Source organism: Falco punctatus (assembly GCF_963210335.1).
Source record: "Falco punctatus genome assembly, chromosome: 3".
NCBI lineage: Eukaryota > Metazoa > Chordata > Aves > Falconiformes > Falconidae > Falco > Falco punctatus.
Window position 1 is genome coordinate 1,280,906 of NC_137582.1, and position 15,060 is coordinate 1,295,965.

Below are 15,060 nucleotides of genomic sequence, written 5' to 3' on the forward strand. Positions count from 1 at the left end.
TTGGAAAGGCAAAGCTAGGGGGGAGTAACAGTCGAAACTTGACTTGGGAGGAAAACTACTACTTAGAGGAGTAGGGATGCGCCACTTTGTCAGTCCATCAGCAGCTCTAGGGAAGTACAGGTATTAGGTCAAGCCAAGTGTTTCAGATTTGAGATTGTAAATACTAGCGAAAATGAAAAGTTGTTTTACATCAAAATGTTCTGCATTGGAACAGAAACAGAAAATTGTTGATACTTGAAAATGCAGATTTCTGGTTTTATTAGAAAAATCATGAAAACCAAGATGATTTTGAGAAATGCTATGGAATCTGTGCTAGTTTACCGTGGGAGAAAAAAAAAAATAGTAGTAGAGCTTCTTAATTTGGCTTACTTTACTTTTTTGCCCAGCTTGGGACAGAGTGTCCCCAAGGGAGTAAGAGGACAGAAGGCATCTTTCCTCTTGCTTTCAAGGCTGTGACTTGAAATAAGCAAATGCTGAACATGGCTAATTGCAAAGTAAAACCTCTGCCCAAGCAGCCAGCTCTTGTCTCAGAGCTGGAACTGTGATGCTGCTTTTGTTTCCCAGCTTGTGGCTCGTAGGTCAACATCATTCTGTACAGTTTTAGGATGGTTTGTAACCCTATGACCTTGTATGGTCCAAATGCACTTTCCACTTTCCTAAAATCGAAGTCTGTCTGCTTGTCCCTTCTGGAAACTTTCCCCATTGCTCCTCCAGATGTTCCCTTTTACTTTTCAAACTCTAGTTCAAGCTAGTCTCACTGGATGAGCTCATTAGCTGCACAAACTGAACATGTGCAGTGCAAGACATTAAAATGTTCTTAGAGCACAGAAACTAGGCTGTTTGACATCCCGATTAGTGGAGTCTGTGGTGGCAGTGTCAATTTGTTAATGGTGTCCAAACATTTTTAGGTCACCCGGTTCTAAGCAAGTGCTACTCTTAATTGGACAGTATGAAACTTTTCAATATGAAATGGGACTTATGAAACATCAGGTTGCTTTCTAACAGGAAAGTTCTTTCCCTGTGAACACTCCGTGGAAAAATGTGAAGAAAATGTGAGTGCCACGCTGAGTTTGCCAGTATAAGCAATATTTTGGCAAAGAAGTGAATGTATGCAATCTTTACTCTGTAATTGTCTAAACTGTTCCAAACATCTGCCTACATTCTTCCCACAGATACATTTCCCAAAATAAAGTTATTGGAAGTTGATTGTTCATCACTCATAGATCCACAGAAATATTGATGTTTGACTCACTGTGGATATTTTATTTTCTTAGGCTATTGAATGTTATACTTCATGCAGAATGTTCCTTTCTGCTCAGCCTACAGTGCACAGCAAGAATAAATCCAGCTGGCACCTGACATCTATAAAACTGTCTTATATTTTCTGGGTTCAGAGTCTGTTTTCTTACAATATGCTCTCGAGATTTCATGTTTGTGATCAATTTTAATGAGGTATCTAGAAGCTCATGCGTGCTCTGAGGAAGCTGAGCCCTGAATAATCATATTTTCCTCTTACCATTACGTGTCCTGCAGAATCTGATTTATATCTCTGTACTGGTGCTAGCTTACTTGTCACTAGTGTTACCTTGTGGTAGTTCATGAGCATTCATGGGGACTTAGGGATTTGTAGCAAGAGTGTAACAGGGAGGAAGTCCTGATAGTACAGTGATTACTACTGATCTTGCTGTAAGAACTGGCTTTTTGTTGACCCATCTGTTGTGGGTGTAATAATAATGCGCATATTCAGCTTAGAAGTTCCAACTTAGCAAGATCGAGAGACAAACCTCTACCCTGAGGGCCTGGTTTAAACCCACTGATGTAAGCCAGGTCCTGTTTTCATTGCTAATCCGTCCATCTCCCTGACATGCATTAGGAGTAGTTAACCTCTGTCTGTTCTGAGATGAAACTAAGCAATCTCTACGCTTGCCCAGGGATGGAAGGGTATGTGGCTTTATTTAATAGATTGTTTCTATTTCATTTGGTCTTTTCATTTCTGCTTCTTTATTAAGCTCCAGGCACTGTGTTCCCCTGTGAACTGTGCTACATCAGGTTAGCATTAGGATTTTTGCAACAGTGTGAGTGTGGATCTGAGTGTCCTGGGATGCCTTTTGAAACCATTTTGGTTAATGGGAACATTTAGGGTGGTACGTGGTGTTGGCGTTGGCTCTACAGGCGTTTCTTCTTGTATTGTCTAAACAGTTCAGCCAGTAGGTGGAACCAGGAGAAAGCAGATGAGTTGTCTGGCAGAGAGACAGTACAAACGCACAAGCCTTTCCTGGGAGATATATCTCTCGGTGCCTGCTTAAAGTGGTGTTTGTAACTGCAGTGTCCCTGTTTGGGACAGCCGAACTGCAAAATCTGGAGTTATTTCTAAACAGTGACAACCTGATGCTCTCAGGCCTTGATGCACAAGCACCCACCAGTAAGGATGTTTGGGTCAGTCTGCAAATCAGCTGATTTGATCACACAGTAGTAAGAAGGACATTTTAATAAAGATTTCCTCACTGATCGTTTTCTCTTGTGAATGTGTCAGAGATGCAGGACAGGAGATAATCCAGATCACGTTGTATCCCTCCATCAGCGACATCTGGCATTTGCTCAGAAAGGCTGGCATTTGCTCAGAAATGTAGGTTAAAAATATTCCTTTAATGTGTTCTGCTGTGGGAAATTAAAAGGAGTCCACCCACTGGCATGTGCCCTGCAAAACACAGCTTGTGCAGCTAAGAGTGAGCTCAAAAGCCCTTCTTTTAGAACAAATTACCACCAGGGTGAAAACAGCAGGAGGTGATGAGGTACAGTGGTTTGAGCAGACCTCTATCTGCCAGCTTCCCATAACCATTTCCCCAGCTCTGCCAACAGCCAGAGGAATTGAATTTAGAAGTCACTGTCCTTTCTGGACTTTTTCCCAGTAATAAACTGGAAAGGAAGAACATGGATAGCTTCTCCCCACCTTCACCCAGCTTATCATAATGAGAAAAATACTTGAAAGAAAAAGGCTTTAAGAGTGAGATCTTGCGGCACTGAAACAGTGAATCAATACACATGAATATATTTTTAAACACGTGTAAGAACTGGAAGCAAAGGAGTATATTGCAATGCATCTAGGACTTTGCTGCTTAAAAGCAAAGCTGGAGGTTTCCTTATGCATCATGTAAAAATGCTGCTACATATCTGGCTGGCTTGCAATTTGGACTGTATACGCTAATTTCAACACCGTAACTTGGTCTTTCCAGTTTTCAAAACTAAACCAAACCTACAATTTGTATTTTCTGACAAATTGAAAATAGACTTTGCCAGTAGGTAGAACATGCTGCTAAAATGCTGCTATCCATTTTATATCTTTAAGACTTGCATAGTAAAACTGACGGCTACTAAAAATACTGAGTTTGTGGCCATGGCAAGCAGTGAGTCATTTTTTATTTTGTCCTTCTCTCCTCTTGAATGTGAATACAGAAATCAGATGCAAATTGTTGCTAGTGAAATAGTATTCTTTGCAGATTCAGAAAGAAAGTAATTTTGGAGCTTACCAAGCATAAATCAGGAGCAACTTTAATAGAGAGTTATCAGTCATGGCAGGGTGAGAAAGGCTTCATCATTTAACGAGAATAGGCTTGTACCTCCAAAAGCAGCAAAATTAGAGCTCACTAATAACTTGTGATGGAATATTTTCTCCTTAGCATCCAAAATAACAGATCTGCAGACCCCAAGATTGAAGAGTAATTATACCAAACAAGTTAATTATCGGTACCTGGAAAAATTCATTTGCTAGCAGGCACATTCTTTTATCTTTCTGACATCTTAAAATAAACCTGTCAAACCCCTACCACCGTGCTTCTTGGTGTTAAGTTTCTCTTCACTCTCATTTTGGATTTCTTACAAAACTATTGTCCTCCAATACATTATATTAGCCATGAAGACATGATTCTTGAAAACTTAAATTACATGAGGGGCTTGTTTGTTTGTTTGTTTATTTGTTTCTAGTTAAGTATGGCCATTGATGAATACCATTACAATGTGATTTCCTGTTGATAGCACTTGTGGAAAGGGTTGTCTTTATTGTGGTGTTTATAAAGCATTATTCAGGGTGACATAACCATCATACGTATTAATAAGAAAGTGTCTATAGCCCAAAATGTTCTGCAGCATTGAAGTAGTAGGGGTGAATGACTTTGCCAAAGGGATTTAGATATCCCAGTGATGACAGCTGACCATGGAAAAGGAAAAGTCAAGAATTTCATAAATCTACCAAAGTGTTTCTCCCATAGCAAAACTGAGGGACTGAGGAACGGAGAGAAGGAAGGCCTGGAAGCTGTATAAGTTGTGCACTTGTTCTAGTGTCCAGTAGACAACAGTTTCCAACGGTTAGGTTTTGGCTGGGTACTGATGGAGCCTGAGACATGATGCTACTTTCACCTCTCCATTCCTTCCCCATTTCTGAAATATGGGAGTCAGAGTACTTTGACTCCTGTTCACACTGATTATTTAAAGGTGTTCATGTAGGCCACACTAAATGTCCTTCCCGTAGCTTACTCAGCCACACCACAGGACATTTCAGCAGGCACATCCGAGAACCACAACAGCTAGTGACCCCAGTCCTTTACAAGAATTCAGCCTCAGTCCTTCCATATGAACTAAACCCATAGGACTAGTAGGGCTCCTCTTTGCTACTGTGTGTTGATTCACAAACACTTTCTTACCTTTCATATCTACACAGAGTAGAAGCTGTTCGCTTGCTCCTGTTGACAACCGAAACAAGGGACTGTGAAGGGATTTACTTACAGGGTTGGGCTGTGGCAATGTGCTCTTTAAATAGCTGTGTGACTTTTCTCTCTGTGTCTGGATTTGATTATTAAGCACTTTTTTAATGATCAGCAACCAAGTAAATAGGCTTATTGCACTTGAAGAGGCCTCTTTTCTCAAGTGACAGATTATTGCACCTTGCTGAAATTATTGTGAGTGGAATGAAAAATACTACTGTTTAAAGGCCAGGGCTTTTCATTGATCTGAATGTTCCTCTTTTAACAACTTTGGCAGCATCAAGGAGCCTTAAAGTGGGAGTAAATTATATTGGTATGTTTTAGTTTAAACATGAGTTTAAAGGTGATTTTAAGCCAACTTTAAGGCCAGCTCTTTGTAAAGGGGGCCTTAATGGAATTGGGAATTATGCCCAGAGCAAACACATTGCCTGTTTGGCAATGATTAGCAATGTGTTAACACTTTTGTGCGCTAAATACAGGCTAACTAATTACTGACATACTTAAATACACCTTCAGATACAGCAGTAGAAGGCTCAGGAGTGTACTTCAGTACAATTTAAGTTTGCTAACAAAGAAGGTGTAGAAGACAATAAAAGAGCTTTGCAGAGGTATCCAGCTCATCGGCTGTGGGTCTTTAATTCTTGGGGATGCTTTTCCCCACAAAGTCTTGGGTTAAGGCATTTTCTTCATGCAGAAGTGGTGAAAAACCTTTTGTTTGAGACATCTGAAACTGTAAAGAGGACAAAACACCGGAGAATATATAGTACAGTACAAGGTAGCCAGGAATGGAGGGGATTGCCTTAGTAATTTCAGGATCTTGACTTTCTTTGTCTGAACTTTGTAAGGTTCCACACTTATTCTTTGCAGCCCTCACACCTTGTCACCAGAAAGAGTTTCTGGACCACATGTGCCCAGGCAGGGTCATGTTCCATCTGCTGCTGATAGCCTGTAAATAATCACTTTTTTTTTTTTTTCTGTGCCTGAGCTACTGTGCCCTGCTTGACCCCCATGTGCAGCTCAGGTTTTCTGTGCAGTGATCCTGGTGGAAAAGGCACAACTCTGCTTTGTCACTGGGCTGGTTTGCACCCTTCCTGCACCACAAGAACAGCTGGTGCTGTTAAATGTCATCCAGAGTGTGCTCTGCAGGGACTGGAGAGTGCAGAAGGCAATGAACTTCTGCTCTCTGTGCATTTTGCTATGCGCTAAGGTACACCAGCACTCCATTACCTTAGTAATAGTGACCTGAATGTGCCTACTGCAGTAGCATCACTGCGTTACAGGAAATCCCTTTTCTATTTATTCCTGATTTACCTCGACCAGATTTTTTATCTGATTATCAGGTTTGGAATTAACTTGCAGGGTTTTTTTTTTCTTATTTGCAAAGGAAATGGTGGTCGGGAAATGGAAACTTGGCAGCATCCTCCCCATAAAAGTTTTCCTTCCTTGCTCACCATGCTGGCAAATATTTGTGCATGGCTAATGTGAGAAACACTAACATTATGAAGCTTCACTTATGCTCATCTGACTTATAGGTCCCACAATGTAGGACAAAAGCGTGTGCCAAAAGGCATAGGTGGAAAATCACTGCAGAAGCATCCCAGTTGCTTGACTGTGTGGGCCAGGGTAACATGATGGGAACTACAGTGTGAGGCCTGGAAAAGCCCATCACAGACAGACCTAGGAGCCCCATGACTACTTCAGGATTCACAGAGAGCATTTTTTCTGCTGAATATAGTAGTCTAGACACTGTGAAGGATGGGTAAGGGTGGTTTTCAGAGTGCCTACAGGAAATACATGACTGACTTGAAGTTACTTTTTAAATTATTATTTTAATTTTTTAAAAAATGTTATAGCCATAGTGTAGCTTCATTTTTTAGGACTGGAACTCTGTCAGGGAGCTGAACTGCATGTGTGTGGTGTTATAGGGGTGGAGACAAGCAAAGCATTTTTCAAAGAGAGGTGAGTGAACTTGTATGTCATGATATTCGTAGCTGGTAAGCCACATTCTGGTTTTAAAGGTTATCTTTTCCATTCTCTAACCTCATCTATACTCCAGTCCAAGTGCTAGAACACTGCAAGGCAGCAGTTGTTGCGGTATTAGCAGTACTGCAAGAAGAGATGAAATGGCCAAAGCATCCTCAGGAGGTCTGTGATGGAGTGCTAAGCCTGTGCGTTTCAGTTCACCCTCACAACACAGAGGTTTGTGACTGGGTGTCTGTAAGGATGGTGGGCTCACAGCCTGCTCACAGCCCCTTCATGTATTTATGGAGTCCTGCATTTTGGTTGCAAGATCCACACAAATATGGATAAGTCTGAGTAAGATGGGTCCAAACAGGGCCACATGTGCCTTCACTCTGCAACACGATGACCTTCATCTTGCTTCTTGACCTGAGGGCAGTAACTGTTGTGTGAAGATGCCTTTGAGTAGGCAAGAGGCCCTAGAGCTGTCAACCAACAGGGACAACAGCTATGGGGTGGCACAATCCTTTGCCAGAGCCAAGCACCACGAGGTGACAGAAACTGGACCCGTCACACCCTCCTCTCACGTGTCAGAAGGGGTTTGACATGTTCCTACATGGAGAGAGACCTCTGTTTAGAGAGGAAAGGTCTGGGGAAGGCTGAGTATCAGCTGGTGGGGGCTCTGCAGTTTGTATGCCAGTCCAAGCTGCAGAGCATTTGCCCTTGGCTGGCATCTGAAGGGGTTTACAAGGGAGCAGTGACCTCTCCCTTTCCATGGCTCATTGACGTTTATTTTTTGGTTTCCTTGCAGCCTCTTTAGACCCAGGGGGATTTTAATTGGGGACTAATCACCGCAGGGGTTGCAGCCCCTTTTTCTCTGGAACGCTTTCCAAGCTGTGCTTCTTTGTTTGTAGGCCATTGCCCAGAGCTCCACCACCATGACCCCTGCCGTCCCTGCCATGACAGAGGCCTACACGCGGACTCAGTACTGTAAGTGGCCATGCGAGTGTCCGAAGTCTCCACCTCGGTGCTCGGTAGGTGTCAGCCTGGTCACAGACGGCTGCGACTGCTGCAAGACATGTGCCAAGCAGCGTGGAGAAAGTTGCACGGAGGCCGACACCTGTGATTTCCACAGGGGCCTGTACTGCGACTACAGTGGAGACAGACCTAGGTACGAAATAGGAGTATGTGCACGTAAGTGATGTACATATATTTTTGGCTTAGCTATACACTGGCAGCTCTCCCCAGTCTGAGCAATGGTTGAGATTTAGCTTATGAGATACTTGACTGACTGAGCATCAGCTTCTCCATTCATCGTCTTCCATTTCCTTATAGCTGTAGTCATTCTCGGGGCAGTTGGCTGGATGAGAAATGACATCCAAACTCTTGCTCTTTGAGTTGGCTGCAGCCGAGAGCAAGGAGCAACGAGCATTTGAAGGCCTTCAGGTTGGCAAGTAGATGATTCTGTATTCCCCATAACAGGAGGAGGTGCTGTAGTGGGTTGGGGATGAGGGCGCCTACATGAAAGCCATGACAGTAAGGGGATGCTTTTGTCTTATCCCCAATAGTGGGTCCCTAGGAAGGACAGCACATGGCATCTTGTCAAGACAGTCAGGAATTAATCATCTAGCAAACTTTCCTGGTGATGAATTAAGGTCTGAGCCTTAATCTTACAATGGTTTCAGTCACATTAGCTACCACGAAGCAGAAAGATTACTTCCTGCCTGTCATAACAAACGCTTGGTGGCATAATTCATGTGGTTGGAATGCTTTTATTCAGGAAGAAGAAGAAGAAGAAGAAGAAGAAATGAGGTAGTGTTTTGTGTGTCACGGATACATTCACTTGTTCAGAGATCCAGAACATGGAAGGAGTCTGATCTGCTCATAAACATCCTAAATGATTGAAAGTCATGACTCTGGGAATGATTAAAAGGGAAAGCATCCAACCACAAGTACAGTCACACAGATAGCTGATCAGAAAGGATGTCGACTGTTTAGCAAGTTAGTAGTACATACTGGTTATGGCTTTAGGTTCATAAACAGGAAACAGCCTTTTAGAGGGACAACCTTCTAGGCTGGAATATAACCATGAATGCATGGGGTACTAATAGAAAAAGTAAAGGGGGAAAGAAACATGGAGGAGAGTCGATTGCGAGATCAATAGCTAGAATAACTGATCCATAGGAAAGAGAAAAGATTGCAAACAGTGGGTTTCAATAAACTTAGAATACCAGCAGAAGTTTCATCAAGGGGCAAGTCTGAAGAGTAAAAGAGCTTCAGGGTAGCTGGCAGTTTCTCACAGAAATGATACCAGGGGTTGCTGTTCCTTAGCAGAAGAATGGGAAGTGGAATAAGAAATGAACTTGGCTTTGCATCAGCTCAGCCACAAAAAACAAACATGCAGAAAGTGCAGTCTGACCAGATTTTGGTAGGATACAGGTGAAATACCAAAAAGAGGAGGTATGTGCAAGGAGCAGTAAACTTAAACAGTTATTTTCAAGATTAGAAAGGATCCAGGATTAGGAAAAGAGGATATGAGATCATCCAAATGTATTGTCTGGAGTGTGTGTGGAACATTCATGGAAGGTCTGTAAGAACAGGTTAGACAAACATCTGACAACAGTGACATCGCTACAGCTGGCCTTGAGTTGGGAGAGGAAAACAAGCTGAATGTTGTCTCAAAGCTACCTCAGCCTTCCTAGGCCTCTTTAAAGACCTTCACATTGCTCCACATTGATTTATTTAAATGCTTGCTTTCTTAGTTGGATATTTTTGGAGGGTTTTTTTTAGTCCTCCCATACATGACAGGCATTTGGTATTCCTGTGACAACAGCACTGTGATGTAGGAAGATTGATCTCCAGCTTCTCCAGTGACGTCTGGAAGGGCTCCCAATCTGCACTTCCACATCCTTACTGCCAGAACTATATATCCCCTCCTATGTGATACTCACGGTTTTACGGTGAGGGCCATTGCAGTGCGCACAGCTGAGGGGCATGCGAAGTAGGTCTGTCCATGGTTAGGAAGTGAGGTGGCTTGTCTCTGGCTGCCACAGAAAGCTGTGGGCTTCCCCTTGCTGTCAGCACCCGTGCACACAAAGGGATGTGCTGACATGTCCTTTCTCGTGTCCTGGGACATGCAGAGGCTGCATCGCTGCACTGAGTACACGAGCTGCTGCCCTGACTGCAGGGTGAGTGAAGACACGAGTGGGACTCCTGTGCTGGGTGGTGGGGACTAACTGCTCTGAGGAATTTGCTTGGCAGCTTGATGCCAAAAGCTAGGTCTAGAGAATCCAGTGCATGCAGGACTACAGAAACAATGTAATTTGTGGAAAATAAAGACCCTGAAAAAGCCAGGAACTGGTGGTGGGAAGGGGAATGGTGTGAAACTGTGGGAAATTCAGGCTGTATCTGGGCTGGCATGCTGGGGTGTGTCCCAGGATCTGATCACCCAGGCGTCAGATAAGAGCTGGCTGGGAGTCACTACAGCACTCCTTTTGTTGTTGGCTTTTCTCTCCATCAAAACAGAGACCGCAGGGTGCTGAGCCCAGGTGGCGAGGCACGCATTGGGCACATGCGACCAGGAACACAGATGTGCTCCCAAATGGCCTAATTAGATGCAGACTCCACAAGGTTCTGCATGAGGGCATGCCACAGTCCTTTTCGCTGTGTTTGGAGATGTTCTCTTGATGAACCTCTGGATGTATGAGACCTGCAGGAGGCTGAGTTAACACAGACCGGGAGGGGTATGCTGGTAGCAAAACGCCAGGAGATACAGCATTTTCGTGAACTGTCACAATCCATGTGCATCTTCTAAAAATAAGTTTAACTGCATTCTGAGCGCTGGCTCCAGCCCTGAGTGATGTCTCTTCAATACAAAGGCTGAAGCATTATCAAAATCAGAGCTCAGCATGAACTGGAGAACTGGACCTGTGCTTCAAATTCCAACCACTCTCATTTTTGTACAGAAGAAGGGATTTGTGTTTGATGTTTTCATTCTAAAAATAGGAAGCCTTTGCAGATTTTTAATCCAGCATTTCAATTTGCGTTGGCCTTGAAGCAGCCACATTGCAGCTCCATTTCTGACTTAAAAACTGAGTCTTCTGATTTAAACTTCCAATTTAAAACTTAATCAACCTGACTGGTGCGTGCACACTGCCTCCGTGTGACCAAACAAGAAACTGAAGTTTGACTTTTCCATTAGAAGATTTCTGCCACTGGTTCCAAGTAACTGTCCATACCTTTGAAACAAAAAAATTGCTACTTATTGAATCAACGTGATCGCTGTTCATTGGCAATCAAAAAGCGTGATTTTTTTTTTGTGATTTTATTTAAAAATATACATCAAATACTAATTTTCATGGATTTGTAATACGTATGTTAGTTCATTTTACGAGAAAATTGTTCTGTGATAAACTGGGATCTAGCTGCCTAAATAAAGGAATCCAGTGCCGTTTTAGCTGTTCCTTCGCTACGTTGGCTGTCCTCCCCCTTCTGCTTCAGATGGGTACAGGTGTTGTAAAGAGCTATGTCATATTTGCAGTCCCATATAGTTCTTTCATATGTCCATGAAAACCTCAAATTTCCCTCAATATCTGTTTCAATTACTTTGTTCCTACTGCAAATAACTTCTACCAGCATGCCATGAAATGATTTTTTAAGTAAGCATTTGTGGATAAAACTTGTTTTATTTTCTAACTGCTTTTTTCCATGAAACATTAAAAGATTCTTCTTATTTTTTTTTTTTATTTTTTTTCCCCCGCTGTGATTCAGAATGAAAACAGCATCCTTGATGGTATGACTACATTTGGCTCAGCACCATGCTGAACACATCACCCCACAGCACTGCCATATCCCCACGTTGGCTCCATTAGCCCAGGGAGCAGCTTGGTAAAGAAACACATCAGCACTGTTGGTTCCCAGTGTTATTTTAATGGTGCTCTGTGTGTCTTTCTCTCTTTTTCTTTCCTTTCAGAGATTGTCGGTGTAGGATGTGTCCTCAATGGAGTCAGGTATAACAATGGGGACACGTTTCAGCCTAACTGCAAATACAACTGCACATGCATCAATGGGGCCGTGGGCTGTATTCCCATGTGCCCAAACTCACGTCCTCCCCTTGTCTGGTGCCCAAACCCAAAGCTGATTAAGATGGCAGGGAAGTGCTGCGAGCAGTGGATTTGCGATGACTCCAAGAAAATCAGGAAGACGTCTCCACGCCACATCACCTCTGCAGGTGGGGTAGGAGTGAGGTGGACCTCTCCTTTGCCATCAGGCAACTGAAGTCAGAGTCTACAACCGAAGCATCACCTTGTACTGCCAGACCTGGCACGCACCTAGTCTGTGTGAAGGAGACACAAAGACTCCTATACAGCATGTAGTGAAGGACAGGGCATGCAAAGACCAGTGATGTACTTGAACTTAGTGGCAACATGAGATTCATCAAGTGTGCTTGTGTGACAAAACCACCTTTGAAGCACACATCTGCTGGTACTTTGAAGATGTTACAGGTCCTATTTAAGGTGGCGTTTTTGTTTTTTTTTTTCAGTCTGGACCCACTGGAAAACAGAATTGGTTCAGTTTAAATTTGGACTGAGGCTTTCTCTCTGTGTCATATTGCTTCAGTAGTATGATTTTAAGGTCCCTGTATCTTAGTAAGTCCCAAACTTACAAAACAACATGAAAGCAGTTATTGTGGTGGAAGTTTCACTGCCAATTGGGCTAAATCGCCTTTGTGTTAGTATAGCTTTTTAGCAATTCTGGACTGATGACATTATTGAACTAACTATTTTATGTATTACATAAGGTATCTTCTTTCCTCACACTCACATTCATAGTGAGGGTCACGTAGCCCACTGCACAGAGATGGCACCATTTGCCTCAAACATAGTCTCGAATGTTTAAGATGTGTTCACCTAGCCATATGTCTTAAATTGATCCTCATAACGTTCTGTGATGCATTGTAGTGACATTAGCCTCATTAGCTCCGTGTTCCAGACTAGCCCAACAGAGGTCAGGGAGACATAGGATGCTTGTGGCAAACCAGGATTTTGGTTCCTTGATGGTAAGAGTTTTTTTCCCAGTCCTTGGTCTATTTTTTTAGCACAAAACAAAGCCTTGATCTGCATTTTGTGAGCTAAAGCCACCAGAGTTCAATCCTCACTTCTGTCCCTGGTAGCTTTGAACTGTGAGGTAGGTCCAAGTTCCAAACATTTACTACTGAAATCGGCCTTATGTCTTCATGGTGTGTGTCCCAGAACAGGCATCACACAGCTTTCCTCTCCTGACTTTTTCTCTTATAAGTAGAAGTCTTATAGAAGCGAGACTAGCAATTATTGCATTTAATATAATAATAAATACAATACCGAGCAAGCTCAACGAAGCCGAGATTCTATCAGTTTTGCCTGTGGGCTGTACTGTGAGCTGCAGACCAGCAGGGACTTTGGCTGAGGCTGTGAAGGAACCTGAGCTGGGGTTGCCAGCTGCTTTCAAAACAGAGCCCACCCTTTCTTCAAGTGGCTGCCGAGCTCTCTGAGAGCTATTCAAGCTGCTCTTCCTCCCAGTGAAAGGTTGTGGCTGCTTCCCAAGCCCCTCTGCCATCCAGCAAAGACTGACAACCACTTTCTGCTACCAGGGATCAATGGAATGGGCTTAGAAATAAACCTTCATGGTGAGGTCAGATGTCTCCCTTTTTTGCACCGGCTGGCATGGGCTTTGGTAATTGTTTGTATTGTGGCAGCACCTGGGGGTCCCAGACAAGGACCTCCTTGTGCATGGCTCCGAAGGGGATAAAGAAATGAGCCCGGGGCCCCAAGTGCTCGCAGCGCTGGAGGGTCTGACACAAGTAGGTCAGCAGCAAAGGGGGTGGGATACGGAGGTTCACAGGAATGCTGAGCCACTTTGCTGTGATTTAATTATTTGGGTTAGTGGCCTGAATGTGTAATGAGCTGGGTGTTTAATATGGAAAACTGCCCCCCCCCCCCCCCCCCTGCTGAGTAACGTGGGGTTAATCTGACCTCTGCAGCATACGAGGGAGAGGATGAAGCCTGGCAGAACTGCCTCGTTCACACCTCATCCTGGAGTCCCTGCTCAAAGACCTGCGGGCTCGGCATCTCCACCAGGATTTCCAATGACAACGACCAGTGCCGGCTCCTGAAGGAAAGCCGACTGTGCAACATGCGGCCCTGTGAGGTGGATATAACCAAGCACATTAAGGTGGGGACTGTTTCTTCGCGCGTCCCTTGAGCTGTGCCTGGACACAGGGTCAGCCTTTGTTGGGCAGCATTCAGGCCTCTGCAGGCTGCACTTCTACACTGACTTACTGTGCTGCAGAGAGGTCAGAAACGTGTCCTCCTTGTGCTTCCACGTGCTGGTATGAAAACCTTCCCCTGAGAGCTTTAGTTCCAGCCAAAAGGTCCTTGCAAGAAAAAGCAAGCCAGGTTCGCTGTGTCACGGCTGGTTTGGGCAGCCCTGTGACTCAGCTAGCAGATAAGTGATGGTGCACGGCTGGTCACGGCCATGAACTGCACATGGCGAGTATCCTACTTGCAGCTTTTGGGTTCATACGTCTAAATGTGTAAATCTGTCACACCCTCTAGATCAGGGCAGTAAAATGCTTCCTAATGGCTTCAAACCCCTTTAAATATTGGGAAGGTGGTTTGTGTGTCCTACCTGTGTCAGCAATGAATATTAATTTGTCTTTTTTTCTGTTCTTCTCTGATTTAGCCTGGGAAGAAGTGTTTGGCTGTCTACAGGGCCAATGAACCAATGAACTACACCATCTCAGGATGTGTGAGCAAAAGCCCATATAGACCCAAATATTGCGGTGTCTGCACAGACAACAGGTGCTGCACGCCCTACAAGTCCAAAACTATTGAAGTGAGGTTTCAATGCCCAGATGGAACAGAGTTTTCCTGGAAAATCATGTGGATCAATGCTTGTTTTTGCAACCTGAACTGCAAGAACCCCAATGACATCTTTGCTGACTTGGCTCATTACCATGATTACTCTGAAATCGCTAATTAAATTGGCTGAATGCTGGAATTGTCCCATTGCTCTGGTTTTACAAAGGTTTTAAAATAAAAGGAGAATCTTCATCTGCTGCCAATGTACAATTTGTTTTTTCCTGAGTTAGGATGTTAAATCTCCTTGTTTTGCTGCACTGTTTTTGGAGAGGCCTTGAACAAGCAGGATTTTCAACGTTAATAGACCTCCATCCATTAACAGCAGCCAGAAATTCCTCTATGCACAGATTCCAGGACTTAAACGACAGTCCTGTTGGCACTGCCATTTATTAGGCCAGCAGTTTAATTGACCAAAGGAAAGAATGGTGCACTAGTATGACAGCAAA

General features: G+C 43.7%; 1 protein-coding gene across 1 annotated transcript in view; it reads left to right on the forward strand.

Moving 5' to 3' along the window:
• Positions 1-14,806, forward strand: part of CCN4 (cellular communication network factor 4) — a 42,288-nt gene extending 27,482 nt beyond the window's left edge. Inside the window, exons 2-5 of the mRNA XM_080377910.1 lie at positions 7,631-7,910; positions 11,689-11,946; positions 13,735-13,925; positions 14,436-14,806. Of these exons, the coding sequence (XP_080234036.1) occupies positions 7,631-7,910; positions 11,689-11,946; positions 13,735-13,925; positions 14,436-14,735 (1,029 nt within the window). The 3' untranslated portion in view covers positions 14,736-14,806. The remainder of the gene's footprint in view (positions 1-7,630; positions 7,911-11,688; positions 11,947-13,734; positions 13,926-14,435) is intronic.
• The last annotated feature ends 254 nt before the right edge of the window (positions 14,807-15,060 follow it).